The following is a 26,062-nucleotide window of genomic DNA, read 5'->3' as shown; positions in this document are numbered from 1 at the left end:
CATTCCCCTGTACTGGGGCATATAAAGTTTGCAACATCAAGGGGCCTCTCTTCCCAATGATGGCCGACTAGGCCATCTTCTGCTACTATGCAGCTAGAGACACAAGCTCTGGGGTACTGGTTAGTTCATATTGTTGTTCTACCGGTGAACTTGGCTGATCCAGGCCAGCACTGGGTAACACTGAAAATTTCAGTGCAAATGTGAGATTTTCTTTTTCAATTGACCAGCTTTTAGTATTCTCATATTCAATGCACATTTATTTATTCTAAATTATCTTTGAGACTGAAAAATTCTTCCAGATTAAACTATATAATACCCAAAAGTATTATATATGTGTGAGACCATCTTGAGTACCAGTTAAAAAAAAAGTCAATGTAGGCATCTGAAAACCTCTTTTCGGTGTAGACATCATGACTTGTTCACACTGTTTTCATCTGTCTTTCCAGAAGCAAACGTAGCCATCTACTAGGGTGTTCCATGGCTAATGACATGAAGTGGAATCATGGGAAGGGTGTGCAAACACATCACTTTAGAGATTCTGTATATTTTATTTGAATGTAAGTTGAACTGACAATTAAGTAGGAAAATTTAAGATATGGCCTAAAGAGAACTACTGGTCTTATCTTCAATCTGAGTAGTCCTTTTCTTATCTGCTTTTTTGTTATTGTTGTTGTTTAATGCCTATTCTGAATTTTTCTGCATCACACTCTATCTTTCTGAAGATGAAATATACCTAGAGATAAGAGAAAAATACTTTGTGAGTCACCTGCTTTTTTTCAGAAAGTAGATTTGTTTACAGAATTTGTAAGATTAGGCCCTTAGTTAGAATTTTGTGTTTTATATGTGTGGATGCCTCTACCCTTCATTCCTTCACTTGCTACTAGGGATTGGAACTAAATCCTGGTTTCATCTCTCCTTGCTGTTGTTATCATTTCTCTCTTCACACCAGGACATCATGGTGACCATAAGAGAAGTGTGGCAGTACAATGTAGCCTCATTTAACTTAGTTTGATCAAAATTGGTATCCATCAATGAGTCTGATTATTCTCATAATCTTAGAGTTCTCTTTCCTATCCAGTCACCTCATACCTAGGAGTCAATGAAAGGTCACTTATTGCACATATATTACCTAAAGAGAATAGAAACAGTAAGGAAAAGAATTCAGCTCTGGGTGCCAAACCTAAAAATATGTAACAAAATAGTTGAGTGCGCTGCCAGAGATGTTGAGTGATAGAAATCATTGTAAGTCTTTTGAATGGTTTTGTGGCTTGAGACAGAGTAACTTTTGAGTGTGTTGGTTTAGTCGTTGCTTAGCTAAACTAAATTGTTTTGTTTCTCAAGATCATATGTCAGTCTGGGAAAAGGACAAATGAGCCACAGAGTGCCCTGTTTAAAGAGAAATTTATTTATATGCTATGAGGATGCATGTCAGGAAAATTGCCCACTATAGTATAAGAATAATTATTTTACTGGAAGCTTAAACTTTGATGTTTTAATACTATCATTCTTAAAATTATTTTGCTAATGATTAATAGACTTAGTTTTAATATTAAACTATTTAATATTAATAGTATTTGTCTTAGGCTTTTTTTTTCCTGCCTTGGTAAAATGTCTGGACAAAATAAATAAATTTGTCTCCCAGTTCACGGGTGTAATCCCTCTGTGATGACTTGTATATCCTGAGCCCAGGGAGTGACACTATTTGAAAGTATGGCTTTGTTGGAACAGGTGTGGCCTTGTTGGAATAGGTGTGTCACTGTGGGCTTGGGCTTTAATATCCTAGTCCTAGCTACCGAGAAATCAGAATTCTGCTAGCTGTCTTTAGATGAAGATGTAGAACTCTCAGCTCTGCCTGCACCAGGCCAGCTTGGATGATGTCGTGTTCCTGCTTTGACAATACTGGACTGAACCTCTGAACCTGTAAACCAGCCCCAATTAAATGTTGCCCTTATAAGAGTTGTGGGATGCTCACAGTCATCTATAGGATGGAACACAGGGCCCCCAATGGAGGAGCTAAAGAAAGTACCAAAGGAGGTGGAGGGGTCTGCAACCCTATAGGTGGAACAACAGTATGAACTAATCAGTACCCCCAGAGCTTGTGTCTCTAGCTGCATATGTACCAGAAGATGGCCTAGTCGGTCATCATTGGGAAGAGAGGCCCCTAGGTCTTGTAAACGTTATATGCCCCAGGGGAATGCCAGGGCCAAGAAGTGGGAGTGAGTGGGTAGGGGAGAAGGGCGGGGGGAGGGTATAGGGAACTTTCGGGATAGCATTTGAAATGTAAATAAAGAAAATATCTAATAAAATTTTTAAAAAAAGAAAAAAAGAGTTGTCTTGGTCATGGTATCTGCTCACAGCAGTAAATTGCTAACTAAGACATCCTCATAGAGAGGAAATGGAGGCAGCAGAGCAGATGGTCCCATTGTGATCACAATCAGAAGAGAGTGATTAATGCTGGTATTCAGTTCGTTTTCTCCATTTTACACATTCCAAGAGTCCCACTTAGGGAATGTTCCCACCTGAGGCAATGATGGGGACATGAGGCAGTAGCCCTGGTGCTGGTCCTTGAACTGAATTGTCAGAGGTAGAGTGAGGAAAGGCGCTCTAGACTGAAGGTGAAGAACACACTAGAAAAGAAATGCTGGGCACGATGCGGGGTTGGAGATGTTTAAGTCTGTGAAGGATGGATGTTGTCAGGAGCTAGTGAAACTGGAACTATACCCAACATGATGGTGATGGTTGATTGTGGTTCAATAGAATATCTTTGTTGTAGATGTTCACTGAAGTGTTCAGGAGTAATGAGTATATGAGAAAAGTGTTTCTGCCTTATGTGTGAGTTGAGATTGTTGGAAATTGTGTGCTTCTTTGTTTAAAAACATGCAAGACTGAATTTAAAGGAATCATGATACAGCAGAATTACTTCAATATAATCAAATTCAACAAATTTAGTGCTGAAGAGATATCTCAGAGGTTATGAGGGAGTACTGCTCTTATAAAGGACCTGAGTTTGGTGCCCAGAGCCCATATTGGGTGACTTAAAAACACTTTTTTTTTTTTTTTTTTTTTTCGAGACAGGGTTTCTCTGTGTAGCCCTGGCTGTCCTGGAACTCACTTTGTAGACCAGGCTGGCCTCGAACTCAGAAATCCGCCTGCCTCTGTCTGCCTCCCGAGTGCTGGGATTAAAGGCATGCACCATCACGCCTGGCAAAAACACTTTTAAATTTATCATTTCTAGCCTCCTTGTACCAGTGAGGTGTGGTGTTTGGAAACATCAGATTATAATATCATTGTGTTTCTGCCAAATCTGCTCTATCATTGTATAAAATAATTTCTTTTCTATTTGAAAAGTAAAGAAAATGTAAGATAGTTTCTAAAATGATTTAATATATCTGCTAACTATGATATGATAGCCCACAATATTCTTAATATTATAGGTATAGAATGCAATATATAATGGAAAATAAACATTTATATACTATTACAAAACTGTCTTTTCCTGTGTGGGTATGATTCTTGTGCTAATTTGAACTGTTTTGCACATGGAAAATGTTTGCAGCTAATTAAGAAAGCCTTAGAGCCTCTGAAATTTTATAGCACAGCTTATTACAAAGCCTAAAATTTGCAAACACTGTTAAAACTTAGGAAAAGTTTCAGATTTTCTAACAGAAAAAGATGTTGTTTAGCTTTAAGAAAACTAACCAATTTACTTCCTTCTGTTCTCATTGTCTGTTAACAATTTTAGGAGCCCAGATGATCTAAAATTATGGTAAAACTGTAAAAGCACCACATAGATTTTCAGATAGTATGAGCAACCATGTGATAATGATTAGCTGTTTTATGCATAAAAATCAGCATAAGGTACTTATTAATAAAACTTGGCCTCTTAAAAATTTATTTTAATGTGATAATGAATTACACTGAATAAACAGCACTGTTTGTTTCCACTGGAAACAACAAATAAAATTTGTTACAAAAGACTGATTACATGCATTGGCAAACCATTCTCTAGGGCTCTCTAAATGTTTTTTCACACGTTTTTTAGTGAGACACCATCTTTTCAAGGTGGTTTGCAGAACACACAGCAAAGGGCACGAGGTGTTTCCTGATGATTTAAAAAAGAAAAAAGTTTCCTCCACTCAGGGCTCCTTTCTTTCATTGCAACCCACTGTGTGTAGCTGACCTTAGATACTCTGTGTGTGTGTGGGGGGGGGGCGGGGGGGCAAGAATAGAGGGGAGGAGAAAAAGGATCTCTGAATAAAGTCAGGAATCTAAATGGGGGTGACATTATCATTAGACTACTCACTGCTATTTAGGGAATTAAGGGCCTCAAGTTCCCTGGGGCAAGCTTGATTTTTGCTAACAGAATATCTAATTTCTTCTTGCTGCAGCTTCTTTGTTCAAGACGACTTTAACAAGACGCCACCAACTCATCTAACTTATACCAACCACCAACCATGCCTACTGGGGCTCTAGCGTGTATATACCCTCTGAAATTTTCCCCAAATCCCAAACATCACATAGTTGCAGAAACTACCTGCTGGCAAAACCACTTCTCTAATAGAGTATAAAGCAAATCACAGTCGGCTGCTATGGACAGTCTAAAGCAAGCCCGTATCCACACTCCTGGGATTGCAATGAAAACATATTCTTATAATGTTTCTGTATTTTTCAGAAAATAAACCAAAATTCCAGATTTCTCACTATATCTGTGTGTACAGATGTCCATGCATATATATCTATCTGTTATCCCTCTTGGGACTTCAAAGCAAGAGAATTCATGGAGACACACTGATGCCCGTGGTGTTTGCTTTGCTGTGATTTAATAAGGTCCTTTTCTTTGACTCGGGAGTCTTTTACTGGTTCTTAGGAAACTGACGAGCTAAGTGTTTAGCGTCTAATTAGGAAAAGATAGCAAAGATTTCTTTTTACAGCACTTGATAAGGAACTTATCTGTGAAATGATCTGTTTTGTGACTATAATTGTAACTTGAAGTAGGAAATAGTGAGGAGCTATTACCTATATATTAGCAAATGATTTATGTAGTAAAAGACACTTGTTGTTTTAAGTATTACAGCTGATGCTATCTTGAGAAGAGGCAAGCAGCTCTCCTGTTCAATAGCAGGGCTGGGTCTACTGCCATACATTTCATCCAGATTCCTTGCAGATAAAATCCTATGACAAAGTTCATCTCATTAGACACTAGAGTTTATCAAGTTCATGTGTGCTGTAGTGTGTGTGTGTGTGTGTGTGTGGTGTATGTATATGTGTGGTGTGGTGTGTGTATGTGGAGTGTGGTATGTGTGCATATATACGTGTTTTGGGTATGATGTGTTTATGTGTCGTGTGGTATGTGAGAGGGACAGTGTGCCCATATATATGTAGTATGTGGGGGAGATGGTGTGCTTGCGTGCGCACGAATGTGTGTATGTGTGTTATATGTATGTATGTGGGGTGAGGTAGGAGGTTGGTGTGTGTATGTATATGTGTGTAGCTTGTGCACATTGCACACTGTGCAGATGTGCTTTCCTTCTTTGCTCCCTGTAGCATCTATATGTTTGCGTTTACTAATATAAATTACTTTAGAATGCCAGCCATATTCACTTGTGAAAAATCTGTTGTCCTAATTAGAGCTTCCGCATAAGGGCTTAGATTGTTTTAGGCATATGTGCAGGTAGTCTATTCTGGAAATTTGACTTATAAAAGAGGATTGAGGGCTAGGAAAAAAAAAGGAGGATAGAGATGGTAGTAGAGATTTTCAGGTATCCTGGGATGAGCCAAATAAAAGAGAATGTGGGGGTGGGGGGTTGGAATCTAAAAAGTGCCACCATTTTGCACTTGTGAGGAGATGGGTAGCTGAGCACTAAATCAAAGGTGAATCAAGAAGACAATGACCCAAGGTTCAGAAGGTGACTTACCCAGTGTTATTTATAGTCAATGTCTTTGTTTGCAGAGTGTGTATATTCATTCAATATTGCAATACATTTCATGGATAGACTTTTTCAATATTTAATTCAAAGTCCTAAGAAAAGCAAATCAGAATCTTCATAGCTGATCTCTTTATTGTTTTCTGAGTAATGATTCCCCTTCCCTTTTATCCTAATCTACAACAGTTTTCCCTCAGTCAGACATTGATGTGTGTGTGTGTGTGTGTGTGTGCACTCGTGCGTGCATGCACGCGTGCCAATGAAGCTTTGCATATTCTGTCAGTTTCCTGGAGTGACAATAATACATTTCCCCTGGAATGTTGTAGAATAGTGTGATGCCTATCCCAACCATGCTTTTTTATTGTTATCAATTATCTAATGAAAAAATATCCACAAATCCCTGATGGACCTCTTGGTGCACTGGGCATGGGTTACTTTTATTTAAAAAAAAAAAGTCACATTCACAAGAATGTACTATATCTTAGAGGTATTATATGACCAGAATGCAGCACAATACCACGAACATAACCAGTATTCATAAGTAAAATCACCAGTTTGGCAATTTAATTGAGAATTTTCCATTGTGTGCCCAGATGTTACCTTTTCCAATTAGAATATTCAAGTCCTATTTTCTCCTCTAGACTTATATACCTTGAAATAATAAAGTTGCAAACGAGGCACACAAGACGTGTCTTCATAAGATTATACATACTATTTTCCTGGAATTTTGAACACATACTTCTGAGATCTCAAACATTTTTCTATTTTCGGGATTCTATTCTTGGCACAAGAAATTCTGAGGTGTCATTTGGTGGTTGTCTCTAACTTGTTTAAGCTGTTTTAATTGTTCTTACAGAATAAAGTTCTTGGTCTTGATGTGTTAAAAATCAGTATGTTTGCTTATACCTTCATGGTCTTCAAGTTTCTTAGATGTCAGGATGTCTAGAAGAATTCAATAGCCTCATCCCATCTTTGTTTCAACAATTATTTTTTGCTTCTTCATTTTAATTCTTATTTATTTATTAATTTCATACAGTACATCCCTACTGAAGCCTCCTCTCCCTCCACTCCTTCCAGTTTCCATTTTCCTGCCCTCTCCTTCAGATCTGCTGCTCCTCTGCAACTCTTCAGAAAAGAACAGGCCTCCCGGTCATAATCAACGAAACATGGTGTTAAAAAATGCAACAAGACTAAGCACAAACCCTCACATCAAGGCTGGACAAGACAACTCATTAGGAGGAAAGGGGTCCTAAGAACAGGCATAAAAGGTCAGAGATACCCCCACTTCCACTGTTAGGAGTCCTCCCCCAAACCCTAAACTAAACAACCATAGTATATATGCAAAGAACCTAGTGCAGCTCTCTGAAGGCTCCAAGATTACTTCTTCAGTCTCTGTGAGACCCTGTGATCCCTATTTAGTTGATTCTGTGGGCTGTATTCTCCTGGTGTCCTCAACCCCTCTGGCTCCTACAGTCCTTCCTCACCATTTCCATGGGATTCCCCTAGCACTGCCTATTGTTTGGCTGTGGGTTTCTGCATCTGCTCCCATCAGCTGCTGGAGGAAGTCTCTCTGAAGACAATTGGATTGGGTACCTATCAATGAGTATAGCCTAATATACTATTAGGAATCATTTCATTGAATTTGAGAAGAGGTTTAGTTCTACCCTAGGTCTCTGGGACATTAAAATCAGGACAAGACAAGGTTGTGCACCCTTTTCATATCTATTCAATATAATACTTGAAGTTTTAGTTAGAGAAATAAGACGATTGAAAGAGATCAAATGGATACAAATTGGAAAAATCTCAAGCAACAACACATACTGGTGAGGATGTGGAGAAAGGGGAACTCTCCTTCATAGCAGGTGGAATTGCAAACTGGTACAACCACTCTGGAAATCAATCTGGCAGTTCCTCAGAAAATTGGAAATATTTCTACCTGAAAACCTTTCTATACCACTCTTGGGCATATACCCAAAAGATGCTCCCCCATACCACAAGGTCAGGTGTTCCACTATGTTCATAGCAGCCTTATTCATAAGTAACCCATATGTCCCTCAGCTGAAGAATGGATACAGAAAATGTGGTTCATTTATGTAATGGAAGACTATCCAGCTATTAAAACCAAAGATATCCTGAATTTTGCAGGTAAATGGATGGAATTAGAAAATATCATCCTGAGTGAGGTAGCCCAGACTCAAAATGACATGCATAACAGAAAACTAGCATGGCTGTCCTCTGACAGGCTCTACCAGCAGCTGACTAAGACAGAGGCAGATACTCACAGCCAAGCATTGGCCTGAGGACAGGGACCCCTATGTAAGAATTAGAGAAAGGATTTAAAGAACTGAATGGGATGGCAACATATGTAGCAGAGGACTGCATTGTCTGGCTTCAGTGGGAGAAGATGTGCCTAGTCCTGTAAAGACTTGATGCACCATGGAGGGGAGATAACAGAGGGGTGCCCTCTCAGAGGTGAAGGGGAGGGGGATGGAGGAAGAATTCTGTGAGAAGGAACCAGGAGGGTGGCAAAATTTGGGATGTAAATAAATAAAATAAATAGTAAAAATGTTTAAGGAGGAAAAAAATTAAAAATACTTTTTAAAATAAATGTTTTAAAATGTGAAAAAAGAAAACCAGTCAATGTAATCTATCATATAAACAAACTGAAAGAAAAACAAACAAACAAAAACATAAACACATGGTTATCAAGCTGAAAAAGCCTTTAACAAAATCTAATACTCCTTCATCGCAAAAATTTTATAAAGACCAGGGGTACCAGGGACATATCTAAACAAAATAAAGGCAATTTATAGTAAGCCTATAGCCAAAATCAAATTAAATGAAGAGAAACTCAAACCAGTTCCACCAAAATCCAAAACAGGACAAGGCTGTCCTCCATTCCCTTTATATCTATTTAATGTAGTACTTGAAGTTCTAGCTAGAGCAATAAGATGACTGCAGGAGATCAAGGAGATAAATTGGAAAGGAAGAAGTCAAAGTATCACTATTTGCAGATGATATGTTAGTATACAAATGCTTCACGAATTCAAACACTGCTTGAAATGAAAGGGAGACAAACTATAACTCCTGGTACTCCCTTTAGCCTTCCTCGGCAATCAACACTTTCCCACATGTCTTAGATACTCAGAGCATCTCAAGGGATTTCCTGTTATGATCTAGGGAGCAGACACTCAATAAGTCACCATCATCTTTCTCCTTTACCCCAGAGCTACCAGTTACCACAGCAAGTCCCCTTCAGGAAATGTCATTTTTCATCTGTTCTTCCCTACCTGTTGCTTTATGTGACTCCCCGTGAATGAGGTGTTTCTTCTGTTTTTCATTTTGTTTGAAACATACTTCAGCATTTTAGCATGTATACATGGAAGAATTTTGGGTCCTTACATATGTATAACAAATACTTTCTTGTCTCTAGGATTTAACTTAGAGGCTATGGTGCCTGACATTTACCATCATCAAAGTTTTCACTGAGTCAGTGCCTACAGGTCCTTTGTTTTGGAAATCTGAAGAGTTAATTTTATGGACAATTCAGGGTGAGGCTAAAAGAGGGCTTAAGTCAGAGAGAAAGCTTAAAGAAGGAGGATTACTGTAAAGAGAAATTAATTCTTCTTGGAAGGGTCTCAGGAGAGGGTTGTCATGTAGCTAAATGACTAGAGTCTTTTTATATGATATATGGTAGAAAAAGTAGAAAGAACAAAAGACTTTCACTTTCTACTGAGATTGCTTAATTATTTGGGTACATCATGGGCTAAGCCAGTGGGAATCCACATTCTTTTATCAGATCGATCCCCTTGGTCCAACCAAGGGCTCCACAGCAGCCAGTGAGAGACTGCTGAGACTGGCTTTGTTTTCTCAGAACCCTGTCCTTCCTTTTCTCTGGTTCACTTGGCTATTTCATACTCAGCAGCAAGCCCTCTAATTTTTCTGCCTTAGTGTTCCTGACTTCATTTTAAGCCTAATGTACCTTTTAACTCTTGCTTCTGTTGGCATCCTAATGGCTTCAGGACAGAGCTGGAAGCTGGATTTGAGCCCTGGAGTAACAAGTGTTGAGGAATAAATAGCAGGGTGAGCTGGGGTATTGTAACACAATGTAACCTTGAGCCTTTTCACAAAGGCTCTTTGTTCCTTAAATAGCAACTCTGAGACTTCTTATTTATTAATAAATGTGTAGCTATAAGCTTTGGCTCATTCTCTGACTAGCTCATAATTCAGTTACCCTTTTATTCTAACTTGTGTTTGGCTAAGTGGCTGTTTTCTTCTTGTCTACTTATGTGTATTCCCTCAGTGTTCTGAGGTGAATCTCCCATATCCCTATTTCCCAGAACTCTCTCTTTCCCTGTATGCCCCACCTCCTATTTCCCACCTTAGCTCATTGGCCATAAGCTTTTTATTGACAGGTGATGTTTATAAGAGATTCTCTTTACAAGTATTGTCGAATAAATAACATGGGAAGAAGCACTCTAACACAAGGTTTCAATGACATTGGATGACTAGTGTTAATTGGTTTGGGCACTTCCATTCAGTAAATGGTGATTAAGCCACTCTGATTAAAGGAAGGATTTCATCTGAGAAATGCAGGATCAAACTGTAATGTAGTGAGTTTTTTCTGTTGTCACGTGTTAAGACATGTCATTGTCTTAATTGCACTATATGTAAACTTTTAGGCATTTGAATTTATAGTTTATTTGAACAATGAACTATTTTATTAATCAGGGACTTGGGAGAAAGGCTAGTTGACAAGGTGTTTGCTAAGCAAGTATAAAGATCAGAGTTCAGAATTCCAGAACCCACATAAAAATCTGGGTGGGCATGGTTGCAGCCAGTAATGTCAACACCCAAGAACCAGAGGTAGGGGATTTCTAGAGCAATATCAGCCAATCAACAAGTTCTATATTCAATGAGAGATCCTACCTCAATAAAGGGGAGAGGAGTTGTTAGCAACACACACACACACACACCATCAACTTAAGTCCTCTATATGCACACACACACACACACACACACATACACAACCATTGCATGTGAATATGTACATACAATCATACACCATTTTCTCAATTAAACAGTAATTGGAAATGGTTTAGAATTACCCTCATGCCCCAGTGAACAAAGTTTTAAGCTATATTTATAATCCAAGAGCAAGAAATGACATACAAAAATTTCCTGAGTGACTACTATTGGTATTTTTCTATTATGTCCATATTTTGGCAGTCTTTAGCCTTTGTTTGACCGGGGGATTCAGTTGTTATAATTCACTGACTATATGAGCAGGTCAAATAATATAGCAAGTTCAGTTAGAGTTCACTATGTATGAAAAAAACTTTAAGTCAAAGTTAAAATATGTAGAGTGATAATTTTAAGCAAAACTTAATTCAACTTAACAATGACAGTATAGGAGCCTAGCATGGTTGCCCTCCAAGAGGACCAACAAGCAGCTAAAAGAGTCAGATGCAGACACTAGCACCCAACCAATGGACAGAAGCCAGGGACCCCTGTGGTTGAATTAAGGAAAGGCTGGAAGAAGCTGAGGAGGAGGGTGGCTCCATAGGAAGACAAGCAGTCTCAATTAACCTTGACACCCTGAGATCTCTCAGACACTGAGCCACCAACCAGGCAGCATACACCAGCTGATATGAGGTCCCTGACACATATACAGCACAAGACTTCCCGGTTTGGCCTTAGTGAGAGAAGATGCACCTAATCCTCAAGAAACTTGAGGCCCCAGGGAGTTCGAGGTCTGGTGGAGTCGGGGGTGGGGTGGGAACATCATCTTGGAGACAGGGGTTGGGGTGGGGGAGGAGGTATGGGATGGGGAATGGTGGTGGGGGACAGACCAGGAGGGGGATGAAGACTGGATTGTAAAAAAGGATTAAAGAATTTTGTTTTAAAAAAATATTATACTTTAATATTCTTTATATAATTACATTCACTTAGGCAAATTATATGTCTAAGATTTTGCCCTGGATTTTATGTCCATTTTCCTTAGCTCATGTTCTCAACTTAGGTGTACTAGTTTCATATCTGTTGCTGAGATAAAATACCCTGGTGGGGGAGCAACTTAAAGGATTAAAGGTCTGTTTTAGCTCCCAATTCCAGGTTACAGGTTTTTTTTTTTTTTTTTTTTCTGCAGGGAAGTCAAAATGATAGAAACTTGAGACATCTAGTTAAATAATATTCACTGTGTTCATGTGTGTGCAGGTATTTGTTGGCAACTGTAACACCTTTTTTTTTTTCTCACTAAACTTGGAGCCCACATATTGATCAGTACTATTTTACCATCAATCCACAGGGACAATTCTGTTTCTGTTTCCTGAGTTCTGGGATTACAGGCATTTCTTGACACATCTGGTTTTTACATGGATGCTTAGGATCTGAACTTGGGTCTTTCTCATACTTGTTCAGCAAGCCATTTACTGATTGAGCCATCTCCCCAGAGTACATACTATCTTTTAAGCTATGATGTTCCTAAGCTGTGGCCTCTGTGTTAATATACCTTTGTGCTTTCCCCTGGCAGACAATTGTGATGCTCCGTTGGCTTCTTCTTTGCCTCAGTTATCCTTCAGCAGCTCCTCACAGCTGTCCAGCAGTCATGGCCCTGGCTTTGCAAGACTAAATAGAAGAGATGGTGAGTGTGATTTCTGCTTCATATTGATCCATGGTGAATCTTTTTTATTTTTGTTTAATAAAATAATCATAATTAATTGACACTTTGTAGGAGGAAACAAAATTCCAAATAAGCACATTTATTCACACTAGAAAGTTCGAAGCTGAACTTGGCATGAGAAATTGATCCCTGGGGTCCCTGGTCTGGCTGATCCTCCCTTCAAACAACCTCCCTTCTGTGTGCAAGCATTTGAACATTTTAATCTTTCAACATTTAAGGATTTACTGAAGGTTTCAGCATCACTAGTTCTTTTGCTTGTCTTAACTTTGCTTTTTTTTCTTTTTTCCTAATATAGATAGATAGATAGATAGATAGATAGATAGATAGAACGGTTGATAGATAGATATAGTTATATATTTCTTGTGTGTTTTGCCTCCAGATTATTTAATTAATTTTATTTGAACAAGAAAGTTGGAATAAGAACATTTTTAAAAATTATATTTTAACTACAATTCTTAGTTTCTCTTCATGGATTGATTCTTTTCTGCATACACCAAAAAAGAATAAGCAAATAATATTTTATTCATACTCCATGGTAGATCTTGTAGTTATATTTGTCAGTCCATCTCACAAGGAGCATGTTTTCTTTTACATATTCTTTTTGTAGGAAATCGGATGTTAATTTGCTCTATGCTGTGGTCTGGATAAGTGTCCTCTACGGACCCCATTATTAAAAGCTTATTACCAACCTATGGCACCATTGCATAAATATGGACTCTTTAAGTAGTAGGGCCTCACAGAAAAAATGTTAAATAATGAAAGCATTGCTTAAATGTCTCTCACTATTTCCTGGCTACTATAAGAGGAGAGATTTCCCCGCATGATGGTCTCATAATGATTTACTGTTTTGCCATGACCAAAAGTCTAATTGGGTCAAACAACAATAGACTGAGATTTCTAAACTGTGAGGTAATGTAAGTTTTTTCTCTTCTTAAGTCAATTGTCTCATTATTGTGTTACAATAATAAAAAGATAACACGTTGTATAAAAAGTGAACTTTGGCACTGACAATGCACAATCCTGGCAAAAGTTAGTATGAAGATTATTTGAGTAAATCCCTAGAGCTCCCTGTAGCCATAGAGCTTCCTGATGTCAAATCAAATTTTGTATTAAAGTTCAGCCCAAGGCTGTGAGGATTCTCTATCACAGGGAATGTTTATATTCTTATTCTTGTTCAAATTCTTGCAGCTTATACAACACTAAAGCTTGATATCAATCTTAATAAAATTTACTTTCATGTAAATGAAAGAATAGGCCTTCTTTATTATTTTTATTACTTTAGTTCGCTATCAACCGAGTTGATGACAGTTCACTGTTGTCATTTTTAATTAGTTTTGATATTGTTCCCTCTATTATGTTAACTTATCTTGTGATATTCAAAAAAGGATGTTCAATTTGGAAGTGATGTACTGGAGGTTGTAGATTATCACTAGAGTTTTAATTAACCATTATTAGATTTACAATGATCTTCAGAAGAACCACTGAACAAGTATTCGGATCATAAATTTGAAAACCAATAAATAAATGACCTTGTGTCACAGACATGAAAGTAGTTCTCCAGTGGAGTATAAAATACCAGACTAAAAACATATAGCCTTCAGAATATGAGTTATACAGCCTCATAATCTGTCCCCAGGTCATGGAAGGTACCATGATAGCATCTGTGGCTGTTACTTAAACTCCAGGGTGAAGAATGAGGACAGTGACTAATGAACAAATTTTCATTGACACATTTTAAAGGACCAACATCTACACCTTTTAAGTAACTTTACTTTTTTTTTCCTTTTTAAAGAATGTATACATTTATTAAGAATTTGAAGTTACTTAAAAATGTATTAAGGGGGGCTTTATAAATTCAGAAGTCCTTAGAATTAGGCACCGAAGGATTTAGGTGTCAAGGGATTGCTTCCGGTTTCCTATTGCATTCCTCATTGCTCTGGGTTCTGGGCTTTAGGATCCCCTGCCCTGGAACCCTGGCTACTTAACAGCAGCTCAAACCCCAGAACAGATGGGAGAGGCTCTGCTGCACCTGCAGCCAAATTCAGACAGCTGGACATCTTGTAAGTGTATGTAGCGTTTTCTGAAGTTCTCTGGAGTGATGGGACCATTTCCCCACTTAGTGGTGAAGAGCTACTTGGGCCCCTTTCAAATGCTGGCCCCATCACAAACCCAGAACTCCGTGTAGCATGCAGGTACAAATGTCTCTAATCAGGGCACTTAACATCTGTTTCCCTGCAACGGTCATTTGCTTGTGTTGAGACCTTTCGCACTTTAGTTTTGTTTAGCTTTGTTGTTATCAAATATGTAATAATATGTTATAGACTGAAAGTACACACTTAACACCAAAATAGGTGCCATTACTTTGAAAGGTCCCAGAGTGACATTTACAGGAGAAGGTAGGATTCCAGGGCAGGAAATAATGATCATTCATGTCTACAATTAGCAGCCCCTTGAAGTGGTAGTGTCCTTTTTGAAGGTGTTTCTCCATGTGCAGGTGATATCTGTACAAAAAAAAAGTATTTTTGAATATATAATTGTATACTTGAACAAAGAAAATTTGAAGACATTTAATGAGTGTTTCAAAGTACAGTAGCATCATATTGATTCCAGAGACTAAATGCTTCCCATTCCCTTCCATTTCTCTCTCATGCTCCATTTAAGTAAAATTAAAAGATTCCAAATACACTTAAAAAGCAATATTCTGTCTATTGGGGTTTTGCTTGTTTTTTATTTTCCACTATTGAACCCTTGTGAGACATAGAATCTATTGCCTTGAATTAGTTTTAATGGTAGGAGCAAAGTAAGACACACAGACATTAAAAATATTATGTAGCCTATATATATTTTAAAGATGACTCCTGGGTGGGAGCTGAACTCAGTGATGCAGTGAATATCTACTATGTACTTCTTAAACCTCAAGAGAGACCATTTTTAAAATTATGGTGAAAGTTATTTTTGGTGACTGTTTCATTGTTGGAAACTGATTAAGTTCTTATTATTCTAGTATCTGACAATCATTTCAGATATGCTCAGGTGATGTCACCATACTCAAGGAAGGGCCAAGTCTTGGTAAAAAGAAAACTGATGGATTTTTCTTGATGATTGTTTTCTGTTGATCAAAGTGTTATATATAATTATTTCAAAGTTTTCTTTAGATATTTTGTTATCTAATAGTTTTCTATTTCTGAAGCAGTTTTAACTGTTTAAGAATTAAATGATTAATTCTTATAACAGTTATCTCAAAGTTGACATCAACTAACTACAAAAAGAAGATGAAGACAAATCCCTTGTGCTTAAAAAAAGATTTCAACATATGATGCTAAACATTTGTTGAGCTTTACTAAAATCTTGCCCTGTTGGAAAGTACCAAGAAGGAGCAGTGGGTGATGTCTTGGTCCATACCCAAGAATCAGTTCACATTTTCCCCTTGGCTTTCCTGTAATCCTTCCCAGTCTTTACAGAGCTCCTCAATCTATGTTCATAGCTCTTCACAGGTATAATATCTTACTTGTTAAGATTGGACTATTTGATTCTACTTGTGGAGATATCAGCTGAAACTGAATAGGCAAGAATCCTTTTATATGAAGAAGCATGTGGAATTGCTGGTGACTATGCCACAATATAGAAAGCTGTTATTTAAAGTAACCAAATAATCATGCAATCTTTCCAAAAAGCTATACATTTATTAATTTTTATCTTCTGAAATTTAAGGATAGAATTGTGAATTAAGCTAGTGCCAAGTATGCAGAGGGTAGGGTACAATAAGCCACCACTTACCTGGACAGGAGACGTATCTCTCCCACCCACTTTCTTTTACCAGAAGCAATAAAGTTGAAGTTCACATTTGAACATGATCTGATGATGGTTAAAAGTACATAAGAGGCTAATGAATTACGACCAATATGAAGTAGTGATTTAGTTCAGGAACTAGTTATTCAGATGTGGCTAAGCTAGCTTGTGAGCAGTGGGTTTGAAAATGATTATAGGTTTTTAGTGGGTCCCAAATGGCCTGGTGCCCACCAGGTAATACGTTTCACCTACCAAATCTCAATATACAAGCCCCAAATTTTCCATAGTGGGCATCTTAAACTACGGTTCCATAGACACTCTTCTGGAAACTCTAGATATCCTCACAGTGAGGTCCAGATGGGCGCATCTCTGTCTGCTAATTTATATCACCATATTTGAAAATTATTGTTATCCCTGTACTTCTGGAATCAGGGCTATGTCTTCTCCTTTCTAGACATTCAAAGTAGCATAACTCTTAGATATCTCTATCTTGCCTTCTTTGTATCTGTCTTTATCTGATAAAAACGTAGCTAGCTCATCTTCTCTCCAGGGTCTCCCTGCTAAAACACAGCTCTCAAAGAATCTGTGAGTTATAATCTCCAGTTTCCTGGTCTTGAGCAGAGTTATTCCCTAGGTATCCATGATGAAGATGTACATGCCCTATAGCAACTTGATAGACAGTTTGGGGACAGCTAGTTAGGCTTTGGAACTTTGTCAATTTATCTTACATTCATCCAACTATTCTGTCACAATAAAAAGCCTTGTATAGTCAAATACCAGATCCCAAATGAAGTCTTGTTTGCAACTCAAGCATTATAGAAAAAAATAAAATGATGGAAACTTGGGGAAGAAATTATCAATGCTAGAAAATATAAGTCATTTATACTTTTGTGAAATATCATTCACTGCATCAAACATAAGAGATAAAGTCCTACTCTAGAATTTATATCTGGTCAGCTCAGCATCTCAGTTGTGTTGCAGGGAAATTTCATGGAAACATTACAGCTCTGAGCCTTTAATATATCAGCTTATTTGAAGAAATACTGAACTGCCACAAATTTTAAGATGCTCAAAATTGGTTTGCATTCCTATACCTTCCATACTGCTTGACTTGAAGGTAAAAGTAACTATGTGGCATACTTCTGCAAAAATAAAATCTAAAATAAATGGACAAAGCCTCAGAATAAGAAGATTTTTATCAGGATTGGAGAAAATGTGTTGATGACTAGATAAAAGAATGTAGGCATGAAAACCAAACAGTGAATTACGTCAACATCATATGCTTTATTCCTTGTTTATATTTTTGTGTGTTGTGTACATGTATGTAATATGTGTGTGTGCATGAACATGGGTGTGGAGGCCAGAGGTTGCTATCTCCTGTCCTAGTCTATCACTCTTCCCCTCATTTTTGAAACTGAATCTTTCGCTGAACCTGGAGTTTATCAGGTAGGCTACACCGGCTGCCCAGTGAGGCCCGGGGATCCTCCTGTGTCTGCTTCACCAGTGCTGGGATTGCAGGTACAGACACAGACTTCATTTCCTAGATTTTTGAGTAAAGTGCTGGTGACTGAACTCAAATCTATATGCCTTCATGGCAAATACTTTATCTTACTGAGCCATCTCTCTAACCTATATCCATTTTTAAAGTAACTTTGGAGGACAATAATGAAAAGTTTTGAAAATTAACACATGGTTTGAAGCATACAATGTAGAATAATTCAAACGATTTTCTAGAATAAGGGGAATCTTTAATATTTGCAGCGAATATATTCTGTGCTTTAGGAAAGTAATATCTTTATATGATAAATGCGTGTAGTTCCAGGCATGGTTTCTCCATCATCAGTAATTGACTTCCAGGACATAATTAATTATGAAGTCATCATCCCTCGTTTCATTATGCTTGTTAATAAAATGGTCCATCATGCAAACTTTATATGCCCCAGTACAGGGGAACGCCAGGGCCAAAAAAATGGGAATTGGTGGGTAGGGAAGTAGGGGGGAGGGTATGGGAGACTTTTGGGATAGCATTGGAAATGTAATTGAGGAAAAGATGTAAAAAAAAAAAAACCAATAAAATAAACCTATTTAAATAAAAAAAAGAACCATCATTAAAATAGGTGTTGAAAAAATTTAAAAAAAATAAAATAAAATGGTCCATATTTTGTCCAGTTCTCAGATAATCTCAGAGGTGAATTGGTTTCACCTTCTGTGTCAGGTCTGCCCTTGTGTGCTAGAGTTATGTCTGTGTAAAATGAATTTGTGTAAAACTTATGTCTTACATTAGGCAGTTTCAACAGCTAGTAAACTTTATTTTGTGTTTAAGCTGAAATAGCCATTATGTGTATTGTTTTGTGCACTGACTAGAGACTTATTATTTGTACTCTTCAGACCCTCTCCTGGAGGTATTTTTATTAACAAGTTCAGCCAAAGTTTACGTTACTATTATTCAGAGCCCCTGCTTCTTATGCTGATTTTCATAAAGTTAATCCTTTCCAAGATAGGGAAAAGAAATTTCTTTGGGATAGTCTTTCAATCTCGCCCTGTGTTATTTTTATAAAAATTGATAAGCTAGAGTAAACTTAAATTTATTTTAAGGGAAGAAAATACAAGATACCTAAAAAATTTTTCTCCCCGCAGTTTTTCTATTTACTTTTATTTTGAAGACAGTGTTTTTGTTTGGTTGGTTGTTTAGTGGTTGTTGTTTGTTGTTGTTGTTGTTGTCGTTTTAATGTCCTCAGAGCAGAAAAGTGTTGCATCAACAGCCCATCAGCTTCTGTCCTGAATTGTGCTTTTGGATCCTGTTCAAATGAGACTTCCTCTGGGCTAAAACTTCATTTCATTTTAAACATTCAGTCTTAGGGAAAGCACGTCTTTACTTCTGTTAGAAACTTGAAGTTAGAATACCTTTGAGGTTTCCTAATGGACTTGTTGGGACCTGTGTTTTGTATCTCACGGGGCCACTGTTTTAACACAAAGAAGCATATGGTGATTTCTTAGAAAACACTGCTTTGGCTACCTCTAGGCCATGAAGGGTGTGAGCTTTCTGCCAATATAACAAAATGTTGGAACTTATAAAGAGAAAAGATTTCTCTGCGCTCAGAATTTTAGAGCCATTATTGATTGGCTCACATCTGCTTTGGCTCTGTGGTGGCTTATCCTAATGGAACACCTGTTTGAGCAAAGTCACTCACCTTATGACGAGGGAACAGAATCAGAAAGGAAGTACCTAGATCTCACAGTCCTTTTCCAGAACACACTTGTGATGAGCTAATGACATCCCATAATGCCTAACCTCTCCAATGTTCCACTGCCTCCCACCAGTACCACCCTAAGGACCAATTAAAACCACACAGGCCTTTGAGGGACACTTATGAAAAAACATCATAAATACATACTGATCTAAAGAGAGAAAACATGCCATTTAATCTCTTAAGTCCTTGGAACATGTAATTTCACACCACACTAAAATCATGTATATAGCTCTTATTATGATGCTTAAATGAGAATCTTAAGAAGCCTGAAGTAGAGGTATATGCCTTTACTCCTGATACTTGGGAGGCAGAGGCAGACAGATCTCTGGGTTCAAGGCTAACCTGACTTACAGAGTGAGCTCTAGGACAGCCAAGGTTATACAGAGAAACTGTCTAAACAAACAAACAAACAAACAAACAAACAATAATCCCATACAAAATATAATCAGAAATCTAAGACTATTAAGAATAGTACCAGTCATGAAGCCTATTTATAGATTAAAGGCCATACTTATCCTATAACACAGAGAGATTATTGTGTGATTGTAAATGTCAGTGATTAGAACATGGAAACCAGTATTTTAATCAGAATTTTTAAAAATACTTGTATAAAATGACCAGTATTGAAGATGAAGGATTGAAACACAGGAAACTGTTTGTAAGATGAACTGAAGTACAAAAAACTTCAGACTGTGGCAGTTGTTCTGGACTAGAAATACTCTGTGTGGCTCTGCAGACATAGCACATAGCCTTCCAGGAATGAAGGTGTACATTCTCATATATGTACAAATAATTAATCCAGAAAAGGGGAACTGTATTAGATCAACCTACAAACAATGTATATATTTACACCTTTATTAAATAACTAACAACATAATTACTGGTTTTCCCATATGTATAGAAAGCATTTTGGGTGCTAATTTTTCACATACAGAAACTGTATGTATTTTGGAGGTAAACAGGGATCTGTAGGATAGAAGCCAGAGTCAGTAAGGCAAATACTTTCTACTTGGTTGGAAATGAATGTATACTACAAAGAGAGAAAAATGCTCAGTGTTTAATTTTTTAAACTCCAAGTGTCAGACAAGTGAGATGGCTTAGTGAGCTAAGGTGCCTGCAGTCAAGGCTTGAGTCCCAAGTTCCATCCTAGGGGCATGCATGGTGGAAGGAGGAAACTGACTTCCACAAGTCATCTTCTGGCCTCCACGTTCAGCCATGTCCTGGGTGCTCTCACACACCCAGATACTCAGACACACATATGTATGCATAAATAAATGTAATTTAATTTTATAATCCAAGTATCAGTTTGTTACAGTAGAATCTACACTCCATGGAGAATGAAGTGTAATTGGACCAGGGGCACTTCTAGTAAATTCACGCCTCTCTCCAGTCTTCCTTCTTGACCAGGTGCCAAATTCCGAGTTTTCTATTTAAAAAGTTCATTTACAACATTTTTCTGGTCCATTTCCATGGATTTTGATTCATTTCATCCCCTTAATGTTCTACTTGGTTACTTTAATAGCCTCATGTCTGATCTACATTTTAGTTAGTTTTATTTATGTGTACATGTATGTATGTATATGTGCATGTATGTATATTTATGTATGCATATATATGTATTATGTGTGTTTATGTATGTGTGTTTACATTTGTGTATATAAGTGTATGTATGCATGTACATATGTGTACATGCATGTATGTATGTATGTATGAACATGTTTAATTTATAGGAAAAAGCTGATAAGTAAAATCTATACTGTTTCATATTACTGTGTACTTGGAGTTAGTGAAAAAGCCCATAATGTAAATGTTTGCTGTACAAATAAGAAAGGAACTTTCAAGACATTCCTAATTTCTATAATGATCATCTGTGTGTGATAACATACTCTGGATGCAAAGCTCATTGGAGTTTTTTCACCAGTGCCCTGAAATTCTGTCTTTGCTCTTAATCAAGAGCAAAGTTACAGGTCATTCTACCCAGAAAAAAAAAGATATTGCTATGTGGAATATGAGCAAAAGCAGAAAAATCCTCAAATAGAAAGACCAAAAGTATCTCCCAGACCAAAAGTATCTCCCAGATCTGAGGAGGAAAAAAATAAAATGGAAAAGGAACCAAGGTGAACATGAGTTAGGTTTTCTTGCCATCCTCACTGCTGTGTTTTGGGCAAGTGAACTGCTCATAAAGATGTGCTCATTTTTCTGCTGTACTTTATTTTACATGAATGCACCCCAGCAGTTTGGTACCTTGGGTAGTACTGCAAGGAGCTGGTAGAATCATTAGAGCATTAGGCCTATCTGGGAGGTGTCCCTAAAGGCATGTTGCTATGGGGATTGTAGGACCTTGGTCTTTTCCTCTTTCCTTCAGCTTCCTGGTTCATGAAGTAAACTTTTCTCAGCTACATGCTCCTTGCCAAAGGTCAACTGCAATGGGGTCACTTGACTATGGGCTTAAACTCTCAGAATTGTGGGCCAGAACTTCTTTTCTTTTAATTATTAGTAATTATCTCATGTATTTTGGTATACTAATGTGAAGAAGACTAAAGGACCGGAGACTAAGAAATCTCAACAGGGTTAGACTTTAGCACAAGTCTATGTAATTATTGTGACCAAATACCTGGCCAGAAGCAAGTTAAAGGAGAAAGGGCTTATTTTGGTTTAATATTTGAAGGGATACAGTCTATCATGGTGATGAAGGTATGGTGGCAAGAAAGGGAAGCAGTAGTCACCTTATATCCAAACTCAGGAAACAGAAGCACCCATGAAGTAGGTCTATGTTATAAAATATCAAGGCCTGCCTTTAGTGACTGGCTTTCTTCAGGAAAATTGCACACCTTAAAGGCTCCTCAACATTCCTAAGCACTAATAGTGACTGAATACCAAGTATCAAAACTCATGTGCCTATGGGGGACATTTCATGCTTAAATAACAAGTTCCCTGAGACCTCTGGCCTTGTACTTGGTCTTCCAGTGTCAACTTATCTGAAAGCTCCACTTAAGTTCAGAAATGTAAGTGTCCACATGGAAGTGTCTCTTACAGAGGAGGCAGCCTGCCCCCTGTCCGTACCATATTCTGATGATGGTGGGGTTCATTGGAGCAGAATTGAGCATAATGAACAACTACAGGAAAGGTTGACCACATATATCCTGAGCTGGTTGGAAATCATCTTTGTGACCTGTTTCAGGCTCAGCCAGAGCTGGAGCTCCCATTTAATAACTCCCTGGGTGATAAAAAATGAAATATTTTCCCTCTTGACTATGTGATTGTGAGATTTAAACTGATATGCTCGATAGTAAAGTCAATATTCAATGTCTTCAACAGTCTGGATGCTCACTTCTACATCTTCTACTTTAGAATGGCATTGGGTCGATGTTTCTGTTTTCTTAAAAACATGAAAACTCACTGCAAAATACTTGTGCCAAAAAGTTTCACATTCTCTGTGAGGATGAGATTTCGCCTTAGGTGAAATCCAAGGACATCAGAGATATGGAATCACACACAGTTGATCACATTCTCCTAAGATAAAATGCAACCAGACTTCAGAATTTATGTATTGTATTTGGATCAATTCAGTATTTGATTGTGTGTTGAATGTAAAACAACTCTGTGAGATTTTTATAGCTCTAAAATATTTGGAATTACCTGGCAAAACCTCATTGCCCTCCCTAGAAGCCTTTGGTTATGAATTAGATTTTTCTCCTTTATTTTCTCCTTCATAGCTCTAAGCCTGATACCCTTTACTCTGTCACTGAATATGCTTTAGGAAATTTGCACATACCAGTTTCTCTATCATCACTGTGAGTTACTCATTGACATCACTCATAAACTTTAGGACACATTGGTATGCTAGTGCATATTTATACATGTACTTGCCTCTCTCTCTCTCTCTCTCTCTCTCTCTCTCTCTCTCTCTCTCTCTCTCTCTCTCTGTGTGTGTGTGTGTGTGTGTGTGTGTGTGTGTGTGTGTAGACAAGAGGTCAACTTCTGGTGTTATTGTTCTTCAGGCAGCCTTCACCATCCACTATTTTTTGAGTGGGAGGGCAGGGTCTCCCATTAGTCTGTGACTCTCCAAGTGACCTGACTGGCTTTCCAGTGACCCCTTAAGGATCTACTTTCTTTCACTTTCCCAGTGCTCCAGTGCTGGGATTACAAACATGCACCACCCACCATACCTGACCTAGATCCTTGTGCTTACAAGGCAAGCAGTTTATTGAGTGAGCCATACCCTCTGCCCTGGTTTATTTTTGAGATTAAAATTGTGACAATTCCTTTCCAAATTTCTGAGATCCTTGACCCACACATATACCAATCAGTTATGTTAGCAGGGACTATTCATCCTGCTCTTTTGTGTGAGTGGCCCTCCACAACCAGGCTCTACCACTCTTCAACTGTTGTGCTATTTGAGTCCTTTGGGCCTTCATCAGTCTTATCTGCATACACCTGGTCTTGCATCATTAGAAATTTAGAATCCTTCAGGAGGATTAACTCCCATTTCATGGTCTTAAAATCCTACATCGTGTCCTTGATGAAACACATCCTATTTCCTACTCAACCTTATCAACAAAAATTTCACCATCCTTCAAAACATGACCTAGAAAATTTCTATTTTGAGACAGATAGAAATGTTTGAGGCTCCCAAAAAGTCTCTCACTTTTCTTATCTTTGCCTCTGTGCCCTTCCTCAAACCTTTTAAGATTATTCTTAACTTTCTAATTGTATAAAAACAGGTCCTAATCCATATTTGAGTTTCAAATTTGCCAGTTAAGGATGACTAATTATCCATGTAAGCTAAGTATGACAAACATTCCCCTCACCACCATACAAAAAGAAAAAAGAAAAATAAAAACCCTCTCTCATAACACCACATGCCCTCTGACTTACTTCATTATTTTGTAGGTTTTTTCTTTGTCAAATTCCAAATTTCTTGAAGGAAGGGAGTAATCTCACCCCTAATGAGGAAGAACAAACTGAATCATAGAGCTCTGTTTTTGTTTTGTTTTGTTTCAGTCTCTCTTTATTGGTTGTATGACTTTGGGTAAATTCCTTTATCTTCCCAAGACTGATTCCACAATTATAAGATTTGTACATTATATCTTTTGGGAGACAATTAAGTTATGAGAAATAGGTTGTATGTGTATTAAGTTGTGTAGTTCACTTAGCACATGATATGGTGTACACAAAACAACAGTCTTTATTCGCAAGAGCCAAACAAGCCGAACTGACCTAAATGTTTGACTGTGGAAGACTAGGTAAACAAAATGTGATCCACACGTGGAGTATCTGGAGCTCTGACCATGCTAGAACCAGGCTACAATGGAGAAGAACTTTAAAGGCATCATGCCTTAAACTAAAGCATGAACTAAAGAACAACAAACTAGAGAACACCACACGACTGTTGATTCCATTTATATGAAGTGCCCAGGTTAGTCAGAGTCCAAGGACAGAAAATACAAGAGTGATTGACAGCAGCTAGCATAGGTGGGGTTACTCATCAGTGGGTACAAAGTTTGAGAAGACAGAAGAAACTCTAGAGATAAATGGTAGTGATGGCTGAGCGCTTCGATGTACTAAATGTCATTTAACTATGTGCCTAAATTTCTTATGTTGTGTATATTTTAGAACAATAAAACGTTGTGTGGTCTGATCCTAAATAGCTAGTATTTAGCAAATGCTTCAGGGACAAAACTAATTGAGAGTGCTAATAGTGAGAGTAAAATCTACTAGGTACATTACAAATCTGTCCCAGAACCTTACAAGGATAGACCAAGTAATGTGGGATTCAACCTAAGACTTCATCGTAGAAAACTCCAGAGTCAGCCATGAAACAATAGCTAATAATGTCAAGTGTTACCAAAGACATATCAAAGTCCTAAAGAAGCTTAACTAAGTTATGGCAACCCATGGTGTTCTTGTGATGTACACTGAATCCCCTTGTGGTCTCATTTAAATTGATCATCACTCTGTCAGTACTCTGATACTGGTTGAAAAAAAAAACTCAAAGGAAGAAACCCTAAGAATAAGATGAATATATTTCCCATATTATGCCTTATTGTGAAATAACTATCCCAGTGTTAAATTTTGTTTTAGAAGTGAAATCTATTTTTGTGCATGCTGGTTATTCTTGTAAGACAAATCAATAGGTCTTTGTAATTGCTTCTGTAATTGTGAACCTAGAGAACTTTATTTGCTTCACTGAAAATTAAAGTATAATTTTACACCTAATACTTTTAAATTACAACAATTGGGATTGTTTTTATAATGAATATTCATTTTGCATATATGCATACATATCTTCCCTTTTATGTCTATGTAAATATTATGTGTGTGTACATATTCATGCCTGTCTGCACCTTAGGTGTGTATACACATGTGTAGGGTGGGGCTTTACCCACACGTGAGCATATGCAAGCTAAGTACCA

At 37.6% G+C, this 26,062-nt stretch overlaps 1 protein-coding gene across 1 annotated transcript in view; it reads left to right on the top strand.

The window, feature by feature from the left end:
- The window catches only part of Cntnap3c (contactin associated protein like 3C), a 98,563-nt gene that overhangs the window by 2,821 nt on the left and 69,680 nt on the right, over positions 1-26,062 (top strand). The window contains exon 2 of the mRNA XM_029468231.1: positions 12,457-12,567. Coding sequence (XP_029324091.1) covers positions 12,457-12,567 — 111 coding nt within the window. The remainder of the gene's footprint in view (positions 1-12,456; positions 12,568-26,062) is intronic.

Source organism: Mus caroli, chromosome 13, assembly GCF_900094665.2.
Source record: "Mus caroli chromosome 13, CAROLI_EIJ_v1.1, whole genome shotgun sequence".
NCBI lineage: Eukaryota > Metazoa > Chordata > Mammalia > Rodentia > Muridae > Mus > Mus caroli.
The sequence above is the reverse complement of the archived record's forward strand: the minus strand, read 5'-3'. Positions and strand labels throughout refer to the sequence as shown.